The sequence below is a fragment of the Phyllobates terribilis genome, unplaced genomic scaffold, assembly GCF_046119375.1.
Source record: "Phyllobates terribilis strain yellow unplaced genomic scaffold, ASM4611937v1 Scaffold_200__1_contigs__length_3551848, whole genome shotgun sequence".
Taxonomy (NCBI): domain Eukaryota; kingdom Metazoa; phylum Chordata; class Amphibia; order Anura; family Dendrobatidae; genus Phyllobates; species Phyllobates terribilis.
In genome coordinates this window covers 898,779-923,284 of record NW_027362960.1, presented here as the reverse complement: position 1 = coordinate 923,284, position 24,506 = coordinate 898,779, and the positions used below count along the sequence as shown (strand labels likewise).

The 24,506-nt window shown below is 45.0% G+C and overlaps 2 protein-coding genes across 2 annotated transcripts in view; both read left to right on the top strand.

The window, feature by feature from the left end:
- The window catches only part of LOC141213603 (uncharacterized), a 36,307-nt gene extending 18,917 nt beyond the window's left edge, over window positions 1–17,390 (top strand). Inside the window, exons 6-9 of the mRNA XM_073665211.1 lie at window positions 11–134; window positions 218–315; window positions 517–607; window positions 15,806–17,390. Coding sequence (XP_073521312.1) covers window positions 11–134; window positions 218–315; window positions 517–607; window positions 15,806–17,085 — 1,593 coding nt within the window. The 3' untranslated portion in view covers window positions 17,086–17,390. The remainder of the gene's footprint in view (window positions 1–10; window positions 135–217; window positions 316–516; window positions 608–15,805) is intronic.
- LOC141213618 (uncharacterized) overlaps window positions 1–24,506 on the top strand; it is a 297,701-nt gene that overhangs the window by 25,018 nt on the left and 248,177 nt on the right. The gene's annotated exons all lie outside the window — the stretch shown is intronic.

Below are 24,506 nucleotides of genomic sequence, written 5' to 3'. Positions count from 1 at the left end.
TATGTGTCAGGTTCCTATAAGATGTCAGGATGTCGCTGTCTATTTCTCCATGGAGGAGTGGGAGTATTTAGAAGGACACAAAGATCTGTACAAGGAAATCATGATGGAGGTTCCCCAGCCCCTCACATCACCAGGTAATGGACAGGACTAAATACACACGGCCTATAATTATCTGTATGTAAAGAATGAATTCAGTCCTTGTATGTGTTTCCTCCAGATCTATCCAGTAAGAGGACAACACCAGAGAGATGTCCCCGTCCTCTTCTTCCACAGGACTGTAAACAAGAAGATCCTAATGTTCCTCAGGATCATCAGGTAGATGGAGAGAAGGTGTCATGAGATCTCCCCTATGATGTGTAGACGGCTGTGAAGGTCTTGTGTTCAGTCTTGTTTTATCCACCAGTATTATATGTTTTATACTTGTGTAATGAGAACGGTGGAGATGGCAGGATTAGAGCTGATCATAGATGGGACTTCTCCATCATCTGTCTGTGACTTTTACAATATTTGTTTCAGGGTGAAGATCTGACCCATATTAATACTACAGAGACATATGTGAGGGGTGATGAGTGGTGTAAAGAGGAGATTCCTACATATGACTGCCCAGGTGAGTAGTAACCACTAAATGCAGAGAAGTCTCAGATTAAAAAAAAATGTATTACATGTAATAATCTGTGTCCTGTCCGGATTTGTAATCTCTCTATTAATTGTTTATTAACCCCTTACTGACAATGTCAGTAATAGTACGTCCCTGTGCCCTGGGCCTTTTGGCTAACACCCGGTAATATGTGCCAGGAGCGATCCCACAGTGGCACATTAATCCCCAAAATGCTGCGATCGAAGTCGATTGCAGCATTCCGGGAGCAAGGGGACGTAACCCCTCTTACCTTGTATCCGGGATCCCGCGCTGTGTCTGCTGGGTCTGGTAGTTGCCATGATGACCTGATGTCGTCATGACGACATCCGGGTCACCAGGCATCAGCAAGTTAGTTAGATCGTTCTCAGTGCACGTTCTAACTAACTTGTGCCAGTGCAGGACTGACAGCCTGCATAGCACAGAGATGCTCCTGCATCTCTATGCTATGCAAGTGATCAGGCTGCAAAAAGTGAAAGTCCCATAGTGGGACAAAGGGTAAAAGTAATTAAAAAAGTGCCAGAAAGTGGGGAAAAATAAAATTAAAAATTGTAAAAATATATAAAAAAAAAATAAAAATAATGAAAAAATAAAAATATACTGCACTCATAAATAAATATTATTATAAAAAAACCACCACATTAAAAGTACACACATTTGGTATCGCCACATCCGGAACGACCTGACCTATAAAACGGTCCCACTAGTTAACCCTTATAGTGAACACGGTAAAAAAATAAAAAACGAAGAAAAAAATGATGCTTCATCATCATACCGCCAAACAAAAAATGAAATAAAACGCGATAAAAAAGAAGAATGTTATTAAAAATAGTACCGCTGAAAACGTCATCTTGTCCTGCAAAAAACAAGCCGCCATACAGCTCCATCAGCCGAAAAATAAAAGTTATAGCCCTCAGAATAAAGCGATACAAAAAATATTTTTTTCTATAAAATAGTTTTTATTGTATAAAAGCCCCAAACCATAAAAAACAATATAAATGTGGTACCGCTGTAAACGTACTAACCCGAATAATAAATTTTACCACACGCGGAATGGCATAAAAAAAACAAAAAAACAAAAAGCAATTCCTGAATTGTTGGTTTTTGTTTATTCTGCCTCCCAAAAATCAGAATAGAAAGTGATCAGAAAATGTCATGTGCCGAAAACGGAACCAAGAAAAGCGTCAACTTGTGCCGCAAAAAAACAAGCCCTTACATGACTCTTCAGCCGAAATATGGAAAAAATATTTTTCTGCCCTTTAGGGTGTGACAGCTGCCAAATATAGAAACTCGATATGAATCTGGTATCGCTGTAATCGCACCGACCTGAAGAATAAAGTTGTCTAATCACTTATACCGCACGAGGAACGGTGAAAAAAATAAACTCTAGAGTTAGGGTTGTGCTAGGGTTAAGGTTGTGCTAGGGTTAAGGTTGTGCTAGGTTTAGGGTTGTGCTAGGTTTAGGGTTGTGCTAGGGTTAGGGTTGTGCTAGGGTTAGGGTTGTGCTAGGGTTAGGGTTGTGCTAGGGTTAGGGTTGTGCTAGGGTTAGGGTTGTGCTAGGGTTAGGTTTGTGTTATGGTTAGGGTTGTGCTTGGACTGTGCTAGGCTTAGGGTTAGGGTTGTGTTGGGGTTATGATTTTTTTAAAAATAAAGAAAAAAATGATGACTAGTGTTGAGCACAAGTGCTCGCTACTTGAGTTTTCATCGGGTGCTCGAGTATACACCGAGTAAAGCGGGTGCTCTGGTGACATGCTCGAGTTTCTGCCCCATATGCTTCGCGGCCAAAAAAAACTTGCGGGGATTGCCTGCCATGCACGAGCGATCCCCACATGTTTTTTTGGGTGTCTTAACAACAACCGTGAAACATGCGGGGCCTTGCACATGTTACTCGAGCACCCGCGATACATGGTGCATACCCGAGTACCCGATGCAAACTCAAGTAGCGAGCACTTGCACTCAAGACTAATGACAACTTATTCAATATGATGACCTAATGTTATCAAATTCTGTGTCGTACCTCTGGGCTCAAAATGTTCACCATACCCCTTGATAAAATCCTTAAGAGGTCTAGTTTTCAAAATGGGGTCACTTGGGGGGTTTCCACTATATAGGCGCATCAGGGGTTCCCCAAACACTACATGGCGTCCCCTCTTGATTCTAGCCAATTTTGAGTTCAAAAAGTCACACAGTGCTCCTCTCCTTCTGAACCATGCCGTGCGCCCAGTGTACTTTCCCCATATATGTGGTATCTGCGTACTCAGAAGAAATTGCATAACAGTTTTGGGGGTCAATTTTCTCCTCTTACCCCTGTGAAAATAAAAAAATTGGGGCTAAAAGATAATTTTTGCGGAAAAAGTTATTTTTTTTTTTTATTTTCATGGCTCTACGTTATAAACTTCTGTGAAGCACCTGGGGGTTCAGCGTGCTCAGCACACATCTAGAGAGGTTCCTTGAGGGGTCTAGTTTCGAAAATAGGGTCCGTTGTGGGCAGTTTCCACTGTTTCGGCACTTCAGGGACTCTCCAAACGCGACATGGCATCTGATAATTATTTAAGCAAATTTTACATTCAAGAAGTCAAATGGCGCATCTTCCCTTCTTAAAACTGCAGTGCGCCCAAACAGTGGATTTCCCCCACATATGTGGTATCGGCGTGCTCAGGAAAAATTGCACAACAAATTTTGCGGTCAATTTTTTCCAGTCAACCCTTGCGAAAATAAATAAATTTGGGTCTAAATTAACATTTTTGTGTAAAAAAAGTTAAATGTTCATTGTTTTCTTCCACATTCCAAAAATTCCTGTGAAGCACCTGAAGGGTTAATAAACTTTTTGAATGTGGTTTTGAGCACCTTGAGGGGAACAGTTTTTAGAATGGTGTCACTTTTAGGTATTTTCTGTCATAAAGGCCCCTCAAAATCACTTCAAATGTGATGTGGTCCCTAAAAAAAAAATGGTTTTGTAAATTTTGTTGGAAAAATGAGAAATCGCTGGTCAACTATTAACCCTTATAACTTCCTAACAAAAAAAAAAATTTGGTTCCAAAATTGTGCTGATGTAAAGTAGACATGTGGTAAATATTATTTATTAACTATTTTGTGTAAAATATTTCTCTGATTTAAGGGCATGAAAATTCAAATTTAGAAAATTGCGAAATTTTCAAAATTTTCTGACAAATTTTCAGATTTTTTTTTCACAAATAAACGCAAGTGATATCGAATAAATGTTGCCACTATCATGAAGTACAATATGTCATGAAAAAACAGTCTTGGTATCAGTGGGATTCGCTGAAGAGTCCCAGAGTTATTACCTCATAAAGTGACACTGGGTCAGAACTGTAAAAATTTGCCTGTCATTAACGTGCAAACAGCCTTCGGGGGTAAAGGGGTTAAAGAATACTGCCACTTAAATGACTTTTATGTTACACCGCCATGGATACTGTTCTTGTGGCAAGTGTTGCAGGTCAAAAATATCTGGAATGAGTTGGTCAACTTAAAGCGCACCTGTCAGCAGGATTGTGCTCAGTAAAATACATACACTGTCTGGTGGGTGACATTACACTGGTTAATACGATACCTTGGTTGATGAAATCTTGTGGTTCTTGTGTAATCTTTACTTTCAGTTTGGAGATAATGATATGCTTCGGGGCGGCCTGTAAGAGGCGCTCTATCTGGTGCGCTGCTTACATATTCATCTGTATGCTCTTATGGCAGCTCACTGTGCCTTCACTGACCTGCCTCCTATTTTACCTAGGCCCGCACTACTAGATGTGACGCGCCCCCTGGGCCGTGGGGTACACGGTGCCGGGCCGGTCGTTGCTAGGGGAGATGTCACAGTGGCGGTGACCCAGGGCGGTTAATCAAAAGGGGAATATTTACAGGGAATATTTACAGGGGATTTATAGTTCTTAGATACAGTTTGTGACGCCACCTGTGGTATGCGGCTAAAGGGAGCCGCCGCTGCGGAGCAGGTCCTCTGGAGGTGTTGGTAATGCAGCAGAGTTGGTTCAGCTCTCCACAGGTAGAGCTTAGCTCCAGGGCAGTGTAGATGTTGCTGTTATGGTGTAGTGCAGAGGATGGCGCAGATAATGATCACAGAGACAGTAAGGTGCAGTCCTCAGGGTTTACTCACGGTTTCTTAGACTTCCAGTTACCAGTACTAAAGTAACTTCCCACGGCGTTCTGTGCTTACTCAGGGAGGGGTTCAGCAAGCTCCCAGGTCTCTCCGGAGTACGTAACGGGACCCCCTTCTGTGTGTTCCCTCTGGCCGTCTCCCTGCACCTCACACCCAGTGTCTCAGGCCAGTGGCCGTGGACCTTGCCGGGCGATGTCTTCTCTGTCCCCTGGGTCCTCTATGGCCACCTTTCTGGTGATTAGATGTGGCTTGTGGCTACAGTACCTGAAATACTGCAGCCTCCGGTTTCCTAGTTGAGGCTTAAAGAACTCTGCTAGTTTAGGGACCGGTCCTCTCTGTGCGACCTGACCCCTCCACCTCCTGGCAGATTCGGGCGTACGGGTGGCCTCCAGCACTACCCGTACCCCTGGGGTCCATTCCACATTCCTTTCCTGCTCCTCTCTCTCTCTCTCCAGCCTTGTGCTTCTCTGGCTAGGCCCTCCTCCAGAGCAGAGCTTCTACAGAGCTCCTGCTCCTCTCACTGTCCTCCTCTGACTGACCTGATCTCTTCAAGATGGTTTCTCTCTATATACTATCCCTAACAAGTGCTCTCCTGAACTTCTTCCTCCACCTACACCCACTACATGGTTCCCCCTCACTTAGGTTCCCCCCACTCCAGCCACGGACAGGGCTCAGCAGGAAGCGACGCATCATGCACCTCCTGCCGGTCTGGAGTAGTGTAGTGTTGGATGGAGGTGTTAGGGTCCTGGGCAGTACTCCTTCCTTACCTGAGCGTGAGATACCACACCTCTGGGTGAGATGCAGTACCCCTGTGGCGACTGAACCCGCAGGGGCGCCACAGATGCATTATGTAAAATAAAATATAATTGATGAATTATATAAAATGAATTTTATCGATCACCCATGACAGCACCACAAGAGGGGATTCGTCCTTCAAGGACAGGATACCCACAGGCTTAAAAGGGCAGCACCTCTCCCACAGATCAGTTGTTTTCCTGTCCTTGATGAGTGAACCTTTGTACCGGAAGATCATTTCCCAGGCCCAGACGGACGGTTCAGGCAGCGGTATTTTCCCTGCCTTGGCCAGTCCAGGGTCCCTAGAAGCACCACAGTGGGTCCAGGAGGACTTTCACGGTTGTGTGCGGGCGCAGGTGAGCAGCATCCTGGGCGAGGATAGCGTGGCTCATCGGGTGTTGGCACGTGCCTGGAAGCGAGATACAGGGCAGCTGCATGTGCATTGCTTCCTTGGAATTCACGCCAGCTGGCGTTTTCCGGTCTGAAGGCGCGCCTCTCTGATGCGAAGAAGGCATGTTCGATGCCAGGATGCGCCTGAACAGCATTTTAGCAGCGGCCAGGGCATGACCAGATTGCACAACTGGGGCATGCCTGGATGAAGCGTGAGCCGCTTGACCGGAAGTGTGTGGGAACCGGGGGTTCCGGAAGGGTCTGGAGAGGTGGGGAATAGCGTTTCTCCGGCATTTAAATGACGGCAGGAGCATGGATCGGTGCTTCCTTGCTCATTGTTCCCTCCAGAATAACGGATATCACTGAGCAGCAGCAGCCTGATAAGAAGCCCCAGAAGCAGGCGGAGCAGCGTCGACCCCGTAGCAGTAGTTTTGGTGGCAGTGTCTGTGAGAGACAGAGGTCTGCAGGCAGTGGCGAATCCAGACAGAGGAGCTCCAGGAAAGTAGACGCGTTTTCGGCCTCTAAAGATGGTCTTTTGGCTGAGGTGGGTTCCCCTCTAAATCTCGTACTATATGATTGCCTCACACTGGTAAGTGATCTTTGTGAAAGCTCACTCAGTGATGTAGCCTTTCCCTTTTTTGTCAGTTATTGCCAGGGAAAGAAGTGTACAGCAAAGTCTAAGCACAAGGAGTGTGCACTTTGCAGAAATCTATTGCCTGACTCCAACCAAAAAAAAACTTTGCCAGTATTGTATAGAGCAGACAGTAGCGGAGGAGACCACTAACTCTGCCACCGATTTAAGATCAATTATCATGGCGGAAGTCCCTTAAATCCCTTTCCCAGGAAGAGGTTCATAGAGGTAAGAAGAGTAAAAGGGCTAGCCAGTGGTCCCGGGGTTGCATGTGTCTAGCTTTTCAAATAATGATGACGAATCCTCCTCAGACGGTAATGCTGGCCGTCTTTGTTTTCCTATAGATGAGATGGACAAACTCGTAAAGGCAGTTTGGACCACAATGGGGATAGTCGAGTCCAAACTCGAGAAATCAGTTCAGGACATTATGTTTGGAGGCTTGGAACAAAAAAAGCATAGGTCATTTCCTATGAATGAAAAAATAATTTAGAGGGAATGGAAAAGAGAGGCTCCCTTTCCCCATCAATTAAGAGGAGATATCTGTCATGCTGTCTCTGCGTACAGGAGGTCTGGGGCCTAAACTGACCCTAAGCTGGGGCCCTGACTAATCCCTCTACCTGGAGGTACTGTTAAAGGTACAGAGGTCCAGGCCGCCAGCGTAACCCCTACCTCCTGAGGATCCCTGCACCTCAGTAATCTAGTCCTGAGAAGGACCCCGATCACAACAATAGGGAACAGGAAATAATATGCCAACACTCAGTACTTAGACGAACGAGACAGTACAAGGGTTAAAACAAAAACCACCTTGCATACAAAAACTACACCACAACAACAGAGGGAACACCAACGGGAAAGGAGATAAATGATAAAGCGAGGAAGGGAAAAACCACACCAAATACACTTAGCTCAGAACTCCAAAATACCACGATCCGCTCTGTTTGTCTGTATGAAATGCTTTCACCGACACTTCCCTAACAGACCGGCAGGCATTTGAAGGAGTCCCACTACTGCAGCATTGATTGCAGCTGGGCGAGGCTGGACCTCGTCTAGCACAGAGAGAGAGAGTTAACTCCCTCACTGCCGAAAAACACAAAACACCAAAAACTCAGCTGCGAGAAGTCAGGCTGTGTAATCGTGATGATCTTCGTGGCGACACACCCGTGACAGTACCCCCCCTTCTACGAGGGGCCTGCGGACCCTCAGGGCCAGGTTTATCCGGGTGAGTCGTGTGGAAGGCCCGAACTAATCGGTCTGCGTTAATATCCGACGCAGGAACCCACATCCTCTCCTCAGGACCATACCCCTTCCAATGAACCAGGTACTGAAGGGACCGGCGATTAAAGCGTGAATCGATGACCTTTGATACCTGGAACTCCAAGTTACCATTGACCACCACTGGAGGGGGAGGTAAAGGTGACGGTATCACCGGCGCCACATACCTCTTAAGCAACGATCTGTGGAACACATTGTGAATTTTAAACGTAGGGGGGAGGTCAAGATGGAATGCCACTGGATTAATTATAGAACTGATCCTGTATGGCCCGATGAACCTGGGACCCAGTTTCCAGGAGGAAACCTTAAGTTTTATATACCTGGTAGACAACCATACCCGATCGTTCACACTTAGGTCCGGACCAGACACTCTCCTCCTATCAGCCATACGTTTGTATCGGTTCCCCATAGTATTCAGATTCTTCAGCACCCCTCTCCATACTGAAGTGAGTGATGAGGAAAATCGTTCCTCCTCAGGAACCCCCGAAGAGCCCCCCTACTGAAAGTACAAAACTGGGGGTGAAAACCATATGCCCCAAAAAACGGGGACTTACCAGTGGACTCGCTCCGCCTATTATTAAGAGCAAACTCTGCCAGAGGTAAGAAAGAAGCCCAGTCCTCCTGGTTCTCTGACACAAAACACTGGAGATATGTCTCCAAACTCTGGTTCAGACGTTCCGTCTACCATTGGTCTGAGGATGAAAAGCCGATGAGAACGATAAATGCATCCCCCGCCGAGTACAAAATGCCTTCCAGAACTTGGACACAAACTGAGACCCCCGATCCGACACCACATCGGAGGGTACCCCGTGAAGCCTCACAATCTCCCCAATGAACACCTGCGCAAGAGTTTTAGCATTTGGAAGAGCAGGAAGAGCGATAAAATGTGCCATCTTGCTGAACCTGTCTACTACAACGAGAATGACCGTTTTACCCGAAGACGGCAGGAGGTCCGTAATAAAGTCCATAGACAGATGAGTCCAAGGACGCTCCGGGATCTTCAAAGGTAAGATGGCCCCAGACGGACGGGTATGTGGGGTCTTAGAGCGCGCACAAACCCCACAGGACGCAACAAAATTTACCACCTCTATATGTAAGTTAGGCCACCAAAACCGACGCGAGAGTAGATCCACAGTTGCTTTACTCCCTGGGTGTCCTGCCAAAGCTGAGTTATGGTGTGCCTCGATCACCTTTTGTCGTAACTGATCTGGAACAAACAGTCTCCCTGGAGGTCCAACAGGGGCGTCCCCCTGAGCCTCCAATACCTCCTCCTCAAGCTCAGAGCATACTACCGACACCACCACCCCCTCTTGAAGGATAGGAACCGGGTCATCCGTATTCCCGGCCCCAGGGAAACTACGAGATAAGGCATCCGCCTTCACATTTTTTGACCCAGGACGATATGTAACGACAAAATTAAACCTGGTAAAAAACAACGACCACCTGGCTTGTCTGGGATTCAGACGTTTTGCGGACTCCAGATATAGCAGGTTCTTGTGATCGGTGATGACGGTGACCGGATGGACTGCCCCCTCCAAAAAATGGCGCCACTCCTCAAAAGCTAGCTTAATGGCCAAGAGTTCCCTATTGCCGACATCGTAATTCCTCTCAGCGGACGACAATTTTTTAGAGAAAAAGGCGCACGGATGCCACTTACCAGGGGACGAACCTTGTGACAATACTGCTCCCACCCCTACCTCGGAAGCGTCTATCTCTACAATGAATGGCTGTGACGCATCAGGTTGAATGATTATGGGTGCCGAGGCAAAACTTTTTTCAAGGAGGAGAAAGCTTGACAAGCCTTGTCAGACCACCTAGAAAAATCCGTCCCCTTTTTTGTCATGTCTATGAGAGGCTTAACCATGGACGAGAAATTACGAATGAACTTCCGGTAATAATTAGCAAACCCCAGGAAACGTTGTAGTGCCTTAAGATTCTATGGCAGATCCCACTCAAGAACTGCCCGCACTTTCCCAGGGTCCATACGAAAACCGGACGCTGAAACCAGGAAGCCTGGAGTTCCTGTACGGCGAACACACACTTTTCCCATTTGGCATACAGTTTATTATCCCGCAAGATCTGTAACACCTGCCTAACGTGCTCCTGATGAGACACCAGATCCGGCGAGTAAATTAAGATATCATCCAGATATATGACAACAAACTGTCCCACCAGGCGGCGAAAAATGTCATTAACAAAGTGTTGGAACACCGCCGGGGCATTAGTCAGACCGAATGGCATGACAAGGTTCTCATAATGCCCCTCCGGAGTGTTAAACGCCATCTTCCACTCATCCCCCTCTTTCATCCTAATCAGATTGTACGCCCCCCGAGATCCAACTTAGAGAACCATTTGGCGCCCACGATCTGATTAAAGAGATCGGGAATAAGTGGGAGCGAATACGGATCTCGGACCGTAATCCGATTAAGTTCACCGAAATCCAGGCAAGGGCGTAGGCCTCCATCTTTCTTCTTCACAAAGAAGAACCCCGCGGCCACCGGGGAAGATGAAGGTCTAATATGCCCCTTAGCCAGACTTTCAGAAATATAATCCTTCATGGCCTGCCTCTCAGGACCAGAAAGGTTATACAACCTAGCTTTAGGTAACTTGGCCTCAGGGAGCAGTTTTACAGAACAGTCATACTCGCGATGAGGAGGTAGTTCCTGACACCCTTTCTCCGAGAGTACATCCTCAAAGTCCGCCAGAAATGGAGGTAAGACCCTAGGAGTAACCGCACCGATGACCGTATTCATGCAGTTTTTATTACAGAATTTACTCCATTGGCTTATCTCTCTGGATTGCCAATTAATAACCGGGTTATGCATAATTAACCAAGGAAGGCCCAACACTATAGGAGTGGAAAGACCCTCCAATACGTAGCAAGACAACAGTTCTTTATGTATAGCCCCCACTTGAAGTTTTACGTTATGCACAGATTGCAAAAAACTTCCCTGACCGAGGGGCCTGGCATCAATCGAGAATATGGGGATGGGTTTAGCCAATTCACTCAATCGCATACCTTGAACCCGGGCAAACCAAGCGTCCACCAGATTAGCCCCGGCACCACTATCCAGAAGAACAGATATCCTCTCAGTTCTCGTACCCACCACCACCTCCGCCGGTACGAGAAACTGAGATGAACCTAGGGACGAAATACCTACTCCCAGATTGCCGTCCACCACACAACCTGGGATCAACAGTTTTCCGACGACTCTTCACTCTGCAAGGGACGGGATGGACACTCCCCAATAAAATGTCCCTTTCTCCCGCAGAAGAAACACCTTCCTGTCTTATGGCGCACCACCGGTCCCCTCCCCCGAAATGATGTCCCTCCTAATTGCATAGGCTCCTCTGGACTGACCAGGGAACCCTCCATATAAGGAACACCTGTAGAAGGTGGAGTCATCACAGAGGGTGGAGTTACCCCGCACCTCTCCCGAAGCCGTCTGTCAATGCGAATAGCAAGGGCCATAACGGCTTCCAGTGACGCGGGAGGGTCATACTGTGCCAAAACATCCTTTAATTTGTCGGATAAACCTTGACAAAACTGGCTCCTAAGAGCCGGGTCATTCCACTGGGTGTCCGTGGCCCACCTACGGAACTCCGAACAGAATTCCTCCGTCGGACGATCTCCCTGCTGGATCCTACGTAACTTAGATTCAGCAAGGGAGATCCGATCCGGGTCATCATATACGAGACCCAGAGCTGCAAAAAACCTATCCACTGACTGGAGAGCCGGGGAGCCCGGGGGAAGAGAGAATGCCCAAGATTGTGGGTCCCTTGTAGGAGCGAGATGACAATTCCCACCCTTTGTTCTTCACTCCCCGATGACCGAGGCCGCAGCCGAAAGTACAACTTGCATGCCTCCCGGAAAACAAAAAACTTGTCCCGCCCCCCAGTGAACCTGTCAGGGAGAGCTACTTTAGGTTCTGGTACTGCTTGCTCCTGGGGATACAAAACCTTGGACCTAACGTCCGCCAGTTCCATGGACAAACTCTGCAACTGCCGAGCTAGACCGGCTACTGGATCCATGGTAGCTGGAGAGCATCTTAGTGGGTCGGTGAAAATGTCACGCTGTCTCTGCGTACAGGAGGTCCTGAGAAGGACCCCGATCACAACAATAGGGAACAGGAAATAATATGCCAACACTCAGTACTTAGATGAACGAGACAGTACAAGGGTTAAACCAAAAACCACCTTGTATACAAAAACTACACCACAACAACAGAGGGAACACCAACGGGAAAGGAGATAAATGATAAAGCGAGGAAGGGAAAAACCACACCAAATACACTTAGCTCAGAACTCCAAAATACCACGATCCGCTCTGTTTGTCTGTATGAAATGCTTTCACCGACACTACCCTAACAGACCGGCAGGCATTTGAAGGAGTCCCACTACTGCAGCATTGATTGCAGCTGGGCGAGGCTGGACCTCGTCTAGCACAGAGAGAGAGAGTTAACTCTCTCACTGCCGAAAAACACAAAACACCAAAAACTCAGCTGCGAGAAGTCAGGCTGTGTAATCGTGACGATCTTCGTGGCGACACACCCGTGACAATATCCCTTGGATGAGCCTTCCTTGTCAAACAGGGACAAAGCCCCAAAACTGGATGCGGCCATAGTAAAGGCGGCTTAGATGTACATTGGAGATGTTGACTGGTGCTCTAGAGCCAACAATGGCTGTTACATGTACAGCCAGATCCTTAATCATCTGGTTGGATCATCTGGAAACCCAGTTAAAAGACACAATGTCAAGACTATGTCAAGACACAATATCTTGGCCACTGTCCCACTTATGCGAGGGGCTGCAGCTTTTCTATCTTCGCTTCGGCTGATTCAAGTTTGTTTAGCGGCAAGGTCAGCAGACATTTCAAACACTTATGGTTAAAATGTTGGCCAGGGAAACTCCAGGCTAGAATGAGACTGTGTGCCATTCCGTGTGAGGGGGAACACCTGTTTGGCCCAGCTTTGGAAAAGGCTTGCAATGCTAAAAAGGGATATCCTAACTTGTCCATCCCAGCCTGCAAGCGATCCTTCCGGAAAAGAAGGTTGAATTGAAGGAAGACCTCCACAGATCAAGACAAATGGAAAGATCAAAGAAGAAAAGGTAGCAGCTTCATGTTCGGAACCTCTTCCCAGGATTCCAAAAAAGTCAGTGATTTCCAGCCCAGGTGGGGGGAGACTTTCGTCCTTCTTCCCGGCCTGGGAAAAAATATCGGGAAACAGTTGGATTCTCGGCCTGATAAAATCCGGTCTAGAAATGGAGTTCCGCTCAATCCCGCATGGAAGATTCGTGGTAATTCCCTCTAGGTCTTTGTCAGCATGGCAACGGGCCCAGAGGCCAAAGTCTCAGCTGGTGCAGAAGGCTGTCCTATTAGAAGTTTCAGTGTCAGAAAGAGGGAAGGGATTTTAATCCCCTCTCTTTCTAATCAAGAAACCAAACTGCTCTTTCAGGATGATAATACATTTGAAGGGCTTTATTAAATTCCTGAGAATCCTTTCATTCAAAATGGAATATGTAAAATCTGCAATAAAGTTACTCTTCCCAGAAGAGGTGATGGCCCCTCTCCGGGAGAAGAATGTATTGATTATCCTGTATTTGTATAATTTTCTGGTTGTAGGCAATTCGACCTGGCATTGCACTAGTCAGTTACAGGAAGTGATATCCACCTAAGAATGTTTAGGTTGGCTATTGAACCTTAAAAAGTCAAAGATAGAGCCCCTAAAAATACAGTAATATTTGGGGCTACTGCTGGACTCAGAGGTGCAGAAGTATCATTTCCCAGGCGATAAAAAAGAAAAGATCCGAGGCCAGATGTTAAGGGCCCTGAAATTCCCCATCCTGTCCCTTAGAAGCGCTATGTCCCTTCTAGGTTTCTAACTTTGTGCCTTCCGGCAGTCTTGTGAGCCCAGTTCCATACTAGAGCCTTGCAGTAGGATGTGTTAAGAAATTACATTTCCTTTAGAGGACACCTGGAAGGAAGGTTGATGCTATCCCCAATGTCAATGCAGTCCCTTCTTTGGTGGCTGAGTGTCACTAATCTGTCCAGGTGGGCTCCGTAGTAGACGTAGTAAACCAGGGCTTTTGGACGGGGACAAGAGAGTTTTTTGTTCCTCAAACTTGAAGGAATTACTTGCAGTTGAGTTGGCAGTAAGAAGACTCCTATGAAGACTACCATCATGTCAGGGGCTTTTCATGGTTGAGGACAATGTCTGTCACTGACTCGTGGGTCCTCCCGCAGATTCCAAATCTCCTCTCTGGGGCTAATTCACCATCCACAAGTAGCCAATCTTCATTTGATGGCATGGCCTCACCTTTGAAAGAAGGGTGCTCCAGGCTGTGGTCCCTCCCTAAATTCTTAATTTTCTCTATAATTCTGTCATGGTGCCGTCATGGGTGAGTCTTATGATTTTTTTCGGAACCCATGACAGCACCCTTATAATCCCTCCTGTCACGTGTGTGTGAGCACTTCTTTCACTAGTGTTATAAGTTCACCGTTTTAGTTGTGATTTGTGGTGCGGTTAAGATTTGTGTTTTGGCAACAACCAATGGAGGTCCTATCACGCGCTGTAATCCAACTGATGCGGAGGAGAGGTGCCAACCTTTTAAGCCTGTAGGTTTCCTGTCCTTGAAGGGCGGATCCCCTCTCTCAGGGTGCGGTCATAATCCTGTTATCAGTAAGACTTTATAATGAAAAATCTGAGAACAAAAATTGAAATGCTGGGTGAAATTTTGTGGTTCCGCACTGTATTATCTCAATAATTAATTATATTATTCTGTAAATAAAGTCTAAAAAAAGTGTTAAACAATGCAAGAAAAAAATCCCCAAATGGCCAATGCTGCCAATAAAAAAATAGCTTAATTTGAAAGAAGAAAAACAAACCTGGCATATTTGGTATCACCATTTTCATAACAAGTTGTATGTATAAAACTATTTCAATATTTATGTAGCACGATGACAGAATTAAAAAAAAAAAGAGAAACTGTCTGAATTGCAGCTTTTACTTATTCTGCATAATAAAAAAAAAAATCAAAAAGTGACCAAAACACAAAAAAAAACACCATTAAAGACCACAGCTCGTTATGCAAAAATAATTCCCCATATACAAGTAATAGATCACGTAGGCAGAGGCCTGTCAATCTAAGACAGCGGGCAGAGAGAAGCCGCCGGGAACCCGCCTGTCCGACTAGTCTATTAAAGTATGAATTTCTCTAAAACGCCGCAGAATTTCAGAATGAAACGCACCTGGCTGACATCATACAGTCATACAGTCAGTGTCTTCTGTACACAGTCCGCGCATTGGGAGCCACTGGGGACCAACATGGCAGCCACGGGGGACTTTACCAGACCCACAGCTGCAATAATAACTCATGGGGGGAAGCAATGTGTACCTAACTATTTAAATGCCACTCAGCCACTACTGCTAAAGGCAGATGGTGGCTGTGTAACAAAATTCCTACTCCGCCTCGACTGAATGACATAATTTTAGATTGTCATTGCACATAAATTAATAAATTCAGGCTTGCATCTGGTTTAATGTCAGGGCTTTACTGTTCATTACCATACTGCTCCACCGCGCTGCCCTGCTCCACCGCGCTGCCCTGCCCCACCGTGCTGCCCTGCTCCATCGCGCTGCCCTGCTCCACCGCGCTGCCCTGCTCCACCGCGCTTCCCTGCTCCACCACGCTGCCCTGCTCCACCACGCTGCCCTGCTCTGCTAAAGTGCATTTAAGGATCAACACTGAAATCAGAAAACTGCTGAAAAACTGTGTAGTGTCTTAATATCAGTATCTTGCTCTATCGATAGATTGAGATCTATTTTGGCATCACACTTTTAGTTGGTTAATAACTGAATTTTGCTATTTCATATAGAAATCCTAATAAATATAACATTAACAATATAAATATACAGTTACATTATTACAAATATGTTTGTTTTATTCTTGGCAGATGCCTTTACCATGAACTCAGAAAGACATATGATATCCTCAGATTTGAAAGCAGATGATCATGGTATCACACCAGATACATATGAAGAGCATGCCATTGCTTCAGATATAACATCAGCCCTTCACAGAAAAGATCTATTTTATGGTCAAGTGGTCCTATCTTCTGATTCATTACAGAATGTTGAGCACAGAAAGGGAGCTAAGGAGCGGAGAGCTCACTCAGGGGTGAAGCCATTATCATGTTCAGAATGTTGTAAACATTTTAATCGTAAATCAGATCTTGTTATACATCAGAGAATTCACACAGGGGAGAAGCCATATTCATGTTCAGAATGTGGGAAATGTTTTACAGACAAATCAAATCTTCTCAAACATCAGAGAACCCACACCGGGGAGAAGCCTTTTTCATGTTCAGAATGTGGGAAATGTTTTATTCGGAAAGAGTATCTTGATAACCACCAGAAAACCCACACAGGGAAGGAGCCTTTTTCATGTTCAGAATGTGGGAAATGTTTTATTCGGAAAGAGCACCTTGATAACCACCAGAAAACCCACACAGGGGAGAAGCCTTTTTTATGTTCAGAATGTGGGAAATGTTTTATTCGGAAAGCGGATCTTGATCGACACCAGAGAACCCACACAGAGGAGAAGCCTTTTTCATGTTCAGAATGTGGGAAATGTTTTTATCAGAGATCAAATCTTATTGAGCATGTGAAAACTCACACAGGGGAGAAGCCATATTCATGTTCAGAATGTGGGAAATGTTTTATGCGGAAAGCGCATCTTAATAACCACCAGAAAACCCATACAGAGGAGAAGCCTTTTTCATGTTCAGAATGTGGGAAATGTTTTATTCAGAAAGCGGATCTTGATCGACACCAGAGAACCCACACAGAGGAGAAGCGTTTTTCATGTTCAGAATGTGGGAAATGTTTTTATCAGAGATCAAATCTTATTGAGCATGTGAAAACTCACACAGGGGAGAAGCCATATTCATGTTCAGAATGTGGGAAATGTTTTATGCAGAAAGCGCATCTTAATAACCACCAGAAAACCCACACAGGGGAGAAGCCTTTTTCATGTTCAGAATGTGGGAAATGTTTTACAGACAAATCAAATCTTCTCAAACATCAGAGAACCCACACCGGGGAGAAGCCTTTTTCATGTTCAGAATGTGGGAAATGTTTTATTCGGAAAGAGTATCTTGATAGCCACCAGAAAGCCCACACAGGGAAGAAGCCTTTTTCATGTTCAGAATGTGGGAAATGTAGGTGTAATTAATACAGGTTATGAATGCAGTGTAGGAGGGCTTCTTAAAGAAAAACCAGCAGAATTCTTTCTAGTTGGTGGGTGATCAAATACTTATATCATGCAATAAAATGCAAATTAATTATGCAAAAATCATACAATGGGATTTTCTGTTTTTTATTTTTAGATTCTGTCTCTACCATTTTATGAGCTGCCTTGAATAATAACCAAGCTTATTCTATGGAAAAGTCTTATTTGTACAAGTACCCTGTGCATTGTAAAGTGCTGCCAAATATAAAAGTAATTATTATACATATAGTTGCAATAAAAATTATTCAACTTCCTTTCCAAATTCCTTTTATTTCCAAACCCGTTTTGCTGTTTGCAATAAACTAATGAAACAAGAACGATATAAAAAGCTCAACACAACTAATATAACATGTGGTTTCTCTAAATTCACCACAAAATTGCACATTTAATGACTCCTGCCATCCAAGAATGATTCCATCCCTTCATGAGCTGCATCTTGAGTACTTAGTAGAACCCTTTCCCTGCTACATTCAGAAACCCTGCTAACCTCATTAATATTCCTTGCATGCCTTCTGTCTCTTTCAATTGTGCCCTTTGAAATGTGCAGTCAGCATGTAATAAACTCTCCTACATCCATGACTTTTTCCTCTCAATTCCCTTAACCTTCTTGTTCTCACTGAAACATGGATCCAGTAGTCGGATACCACCGCCGCTGCTGCTCTCTCTCATATGGTGGCCTACACTTCTCTCATACCCCGAGAACTAACAACAGATCAGGCGGAGGTGTTGGTCTGCTCCTTTCAACAAAATGCACTTTTTCCCCCCAGTACCCCTCCCTTATCTTCCCTTCTTTTTGAGGTCCAGACTGTCAGACTCTACCGGCCTTTCTCCCTGTGACTGGCATGTATGTATCACCCTCCGGGCACCTCCCATCAGTTTCTGGATCACTTTTCCACTTGGCTTCCAAATTTTCTATCTTGTGACATCCCCACTCTCATCGTGGGGGACTTTAACATCCCAATTGGCGATCCCCTTTCCCCATCTTTCGCTCATCTTTTATCGCTAACCTTTTACTTCGGCCTTTCACAACTTACTAATTCTCCTACACATGAAGACGGGAACACACTGGACCTGATCTTCTCCCGGCTATGCTCAGTACATGACTTTATTAACTCTCCTCTTCCGCTCTCTAACCACAACCTTCTTTCATTATCTGTCAAGAACTGTAACCCCACTCATGACACCCCCACTTTCCACACTTATAGAAATATATGCGCCATTAACACCCAGAGATTTATGAAAACGTTGCAATCATCATTGGCCCCAATCTCCTCCCTCTCATGTCCTGACCCTGCACTGAAGCACTATAACGAAATATTGTAATGCGCCCTGGATGAAGCCGCACCTCCTACACTTAGAACAACTCGGCATAGATGGCAACAACCCTGGCACACGCCGCAAACACGTTTTCTCTAGCGGTGCTCCAGGTGCGCTGAACGGCTGTGTTGAAAATCTAACCTGGCCGAAGATTTCATCCATTATGAATTTATGCTTAAAACATATAACTCCGCCCTTCACCTCTCCAAACAAACCAACTTTAACAACTTCATCATCTTATTGTCCAATAATCCTGAACACCTCTATGACACTTTTCATTCTCTCCTTAATCAAACAGCACAGGCCTCGACCACCGACCTCAGCGCTGAAAATCTGGCCAATTATTTCAAAGAAAAATTTGACCATATCCGATAGGAAATTTTCTCCCAATCCCCAAATGTTATGCATGCTCCTCCCTCCAACATTGGTTCAAAGTCAGAAAATGAGCAAGATGCAGTCACGGAAGAAGTGACCAGGCTCCTTGTATCTTCTGGCCCTACCACCTGCACCAGTGACCCTATTCCCTCACATCTTCAGTCCCTTTCTCCAGCTGTCACCACTCACCTACCTAAAATATTCAACCTCTCCCTCTCATCTGGTATTTTTCCCCTCCTCTTTTAAACACGCCAGCATACAGTACAGACCAAAAGTTTGGACACACCATCTCATTTAAAGATTTTTCTGTATTTTCATGACCATGAAAAATGTACATTCACACTGAAGGCATCAAAACTATGAATTAACACATGTGGAATTATATACTTAACAAAAAAGTGTGAAACAACTGAAAATATGTCTTATATCCTAGGTTCTTCAAAGTAGCCACATATTGCTTTGATTACTGCTTTGCACACTCTTGGCATTCTCTTGATGAGCTTCAAGAGGTAGTCACCGGAAATGGTCTTCCAACAATCTTGAAGAAGTTCCCAGAGATGCTTAGCACTTGTTGGCCCTTTTGCCTTCACTCTGCGGTCCAGCTCACCCCAAACCATCTCGATTGGGTTCAGGTCTGGTGACTGTGGAGGCCAGGTCATCTGGCGTAGCACCCCATCACTCTCCTTCTTGGTCAGATAGCCCTTACACAGCTTGGAGGTGTGTTTGGGGTCATTGTCCTGTTGAAAAATAAATGATGGTCCAACTAAACGCAAACCGGATAGAATAGCATGCCGCTGCAAGATGCTGTGGTAGCCATGCTGGTTCAGTATGCCTTCAATTTTGAATAAATCCCCAACAGTGTCACCAGCAAAGCACCCCCACACCATCACACCTCCTCCTCCATGCTTCACGGTGGGAACCAAGCATGTAGAGTCCATCCGTTCACCTTTTCTGCGTCGCACAAAGACACGGTGGTTGGAACCAAAGATCTCAAATTTGGACTCATCAGACCAAAGCACAGATTTCCACTGGTCTAATGTCCATTTCTTGTGTTCTTTAGCCCAAACAAGTCTCTTCTGCTTGTTGCCTGTCCTTAGCAGTGGTTTCCTAGCAGCTATTTTACCATGAAGGCCGGCTGCACAAAGTCTCCTCCTTAACAGTTGTTGTAGAGATGTGTCTGCTGCTAGAACTCTGTGTGGCATTGATCTGGTTTCTAATCTGAGCTGCTGTTAACCTGTGATTTCTGAGGCTGGTGACTCGGATAAACTTATCCTCAGAAGCAGAGGTGACTCTTGGTCTTCCTTTCCTGGGGTGGTCCTCATGTGAGCAAGTTTCTTTGTAGCGCTTGATGGTTTTTGCAACTGCACTTGGGGACACTTTCATAGTTTGCCTAGTTTTTGGGACTGACTGACCTTCATTTCTTAAAGTAATGATGGCCACGCGTTTTTCTTTACTTAGCTGCTTTTTTCTTGCCATAATACAAATTCTAACAGTCTATTCAGTAGGACTATCCGCTGCGTATCCACCTGACTTCTGCACAACACAACTGATGGTCCCAACCCCATTTATAAGGCAAGAAATCCCACTTATTAAACCTGACAGGGCACGCCTGTGAAGTGAAAACCATTTCCGGTGACTACCTCTAGAAGCTCATCAAGAGAATGCCAAGAGTGTGCAATGCAGTCATCAAAGCAAAAGGTGGCTACTTTGAAGAACCTAGAATATAAGACATATTTTCAGTTGTTTCACACTTTTTTGTTAAGTATATAATTCCACATGTGTTAATTCATAGTTTTGATGCCGTCAGTGTGAATGTACAATTTTCAAAGTCATGAAAATACAGAAAAATCTTTAAATGAGAAGGTGTGTCCAAACTTTTGGTCTGTACTGTACATCTATTACTTAAAAAACTATCCCTTGACCAGAACTGCGCTGCTAACTACAGACCTGTTTCCAATCTTCCCTTTATCTCTAAACTCCTGGAATGCCTGGTCCACTCCCGTCTAATCCGCTATCTCTCAGATAACTCTCTTCTTGACCCTTACCAATCTGGTTTCCGCTCTTTAGACTCTACTGAAACTGCACTCCCTAAAGTCTCTAATGATCTACTAACAGCTAAATCTAATGGCCACTACTCCCTGCTGATTCTCCTGGATCTCTTTGCAGCATTCAACACTGTGGATCGCCAGCTCCTGCTCACTATGCTCCTCACTATTGGCCTCAACGACACTGTTCTCTCCTGGTTCTCCTACCTCTCTGACCGCTCCTTCACTGTATCTTTTGCCGGCTCCTCCTCCTCTCTCCTTCCCCTTACTGTCGGTGTTCCTCAAGGATCAGTCCTAGGCCCCCTTCTTTTCTCCTTATACACTGCTCCTATTGGACAAATAATCAGCAGATTTGATTTTCAGTACCATCTCTATGCTGATGACACCCAATTATAAACCTCTGCTCCAGATATCACCCCTGCATTATTACAAAAGACCAGTGATTGTCTTTCCGCTGTCTCTAACAGTATGTCCTCCCTCTATCTAAAACTGAATCTGCCAAAAACTGAACTACTTGTATTTCCTCCCTCCACTAACCTACCTGTGCCCTTTATTGCTATTTCCGTTTGTGGCTCTACCTTTACTCCCAGCAACATGCCCGCTGTCTTGGGGTCATGTTTGATTCAGATTTTTCCTTCGTTCCTCACATCAAATCACTCGTTCGTTCACGTCATCTACACCTCAAAAACATCTCTAGACTCATAACTTTTCTTACCTTTGACTCGGCAAAAACTCTTACTGTAGCTCTTATTCATTCTCGCCTGGACTACTGCAACTTTTTTACTAATCGGTCTCCCTCTTTCTAAACTTTCCCATCTCCAATCCGTCCTTAATGCAACAGCCAGGATCATATTCCTCTCCAACCGCTACACCGATGCCTGTTCCCTATGCCCATCCAATACAGAGTTCAATATAAACTTATCACGCTTACTCACAAAGCGCTCCATGCTTCAGCACCGCCCTACATCTCCTCCCTCATCGCAGTCACCACCCTACCCATGCCCTCTGTTCTGCCAATGACTTTAAACTAAAATCCTCCGAACTTCCCACTCTCGTCTCCAAGATTTCTCATGTGTTGCGCCAATTCTTTGGAATGCACTACTCAGGACAATTCGATTAATTCCCAATACCCACAGTTTTAAGTGTGCCCTAAAAACCCATTTCTTTAGACTGGCCTATCGCCTTAACATACTTATCTAACTGTCCTAGTTTAGCCCATATTAAAATTTTCTTCAAATTCATACCATTCATGCACATAATAGTCTGTAATGTACACGTACTGACTGGCGAACAGTTCATGTAGTGTTATGTACATACCCTATTTAGTATATTATGGCTATATTATATAACATATGTACATGATACCTTTTGTGCCCCCCCTATGTCCTCATAGACTGTAAGCTTGCGAGCAGGGCCCTCACTCCTTTTGATATGAGTTATGCTTATTTTGTAACGTCTGTATAAGTCCCCCTAAAATTGTAAAGTGCTGCAGAATATGTTGGCGCTATAAAAATAAAAATTATTATCATTATGGCAGTTATCACCAGCTGTAAACATTGCTACATACCCACATACCCAGACATCGGTTTTGCCTCATTCCTGAGGAATCTTAGCCCAGTCTTTATGGTTAACTCCCTTTGGTTCATTAATATTCTTGTGTTCTCGAGAGTGGTTGAAAAAGTTGTGAAGAGACCATTGCTTAGTGGAAACAAGGAAAAGAATACAAAAGAATTGCAAAGATATTGAACTTGTAAAGACTGCTTCCAGCTGTAACTCTAAAAACATTCAAAGTCCCAGGAACACTGACTACATTACCTGGACTTGAAGGAAACATGACCCATCTCCAAGAAGTACACCTTCACTGACCAGAGTTGTCAGCTCTAATAGTGTCAAAATCATGTCAATAAGTCACAGGAATTTTGGGATTCTGTCCTGTCGAGCGATGAAACAAAACAGAACATTTTCAGGCCTATGGATAAAAGTATTATTGAAAGAGGATGAATGAAGCAAATGCTAAAAAGAACACCCTGCCTACGGTGAAGCATGGTGGTGGCTGGGGTGCACTTCCAAAGATTTTACAGTACCAACCTTCAAAAATGATGGACACCTAGTAAATGTTTTGGAGTCATTCCCATTAAACCATCAGGAACTGTATGTGGAATGACTCTTTTGGTTGCACTTCATAAATAGCTGTCTTTATGTGGAAGTCAAAGCAGAATTTTGCCAACTTCCTTCTCAGATTCACAGATTTTCCATTCCAAATTAATTTGATTCAGGTTTCCTCCCCAAGTCTCTCATCCAATGGTACTAGATTTCACCTCTGCAAAGCATCAGTAATGAAAGTTACAATCTTAGCTATGACTACTTTCTGCTCTCTTGTATATGTTCTTGCCTCCTCTTGACGTACCATCCTACTCAACTGAATGAGATAACCATTACTATGAGAGAGAGTTCCACTGAGCAGCTGATTCACTTAACCATAATCAACATCTTCAATGGATATCGCGCTTTTCGCAAGGATTTTGTGAAGGAACAGATTCTTATATTAATTGTGTGATGTGTTTGAATTATATAAGACTTTGTGCTAAGAAGAATTTCTGCTGCGACATACAGATATCCAAGATGGCGGTTGAGAGCTTCATATAACTTTAAGAACAAGAATGACTTTGCTTAAAGTGAACTTGAGATGATGATGGCCACCTGCCAAGAGTATTATGTTAAAGTAGATAAGTAATAGATGTAATGTTGCATAACTGGGTGTAACCAATTAAGTAAGACTACTGGATTAATTAGACAATTGAGTGTCTTTGTAGAGGGGCCCCAGTTCTGGAAACCCCCTTGGAAAACCTATAAAAATATACTCTTGACCCTCCCAGAGTGAGGGACTCTTGCTGAGCATCACCGGGTTGTGGTCTCCTTTATTCCCTCCCATCACAACGCCTGGGCGCAATGGCACCCCCTGCTGTTGGCAGATTGCCATAACAGATTTTATGAACAAGTTTATTCGACCTGTACAGGCATTCGCACAATTTCTCCCTCTACATTTCCGCCCTCTGTCAGTCACTGCAATGGAGCTGAGCTGCAGTGGCCGCAAAGAATAGTAGCCGAGCTTAAGTAGCTGGTGTTCTATAGATTGTTAGAATAAAGACTCCGGTCCATCAAGGTCAACCTTCCTCCACCAGTTATACGTTCTCTATCGCTAGTTTATTTAAAACCCACAATGCCATTTGTTGTGATAAAAACATCCAGCCATTTTTTAAAAACTGTTCTAGTGTCTGCCATTACTACCTCTTGTGGTCGGCATTCCACAGTCTGACTGCTCTAACTGTAAAGAACCCTTTCCTATTTAGCTGCCGGAATCTCCTCTCCTCCAAACGTAATGAGTGCCCCTGGTTCTTGGAAGGAATAAGTCATGTGCAAGTTGTAGCGCCTGCGTCTCTGCCTCCTGCCCCTCTCCTGTGGCAGAGACGCCGACCCCCTTACTGCCACAGCCCCCGCTAAGAGTGTTCCACTCCTCCGTCCTCCTTACACACTGACACTGCCCGGGGTACACGCACAACTAACAGATCCCCGAGTACTGTGCTTGGGGGGGCACGCGCACTTCCTGCCTCTTAAGGGGCCGCACGC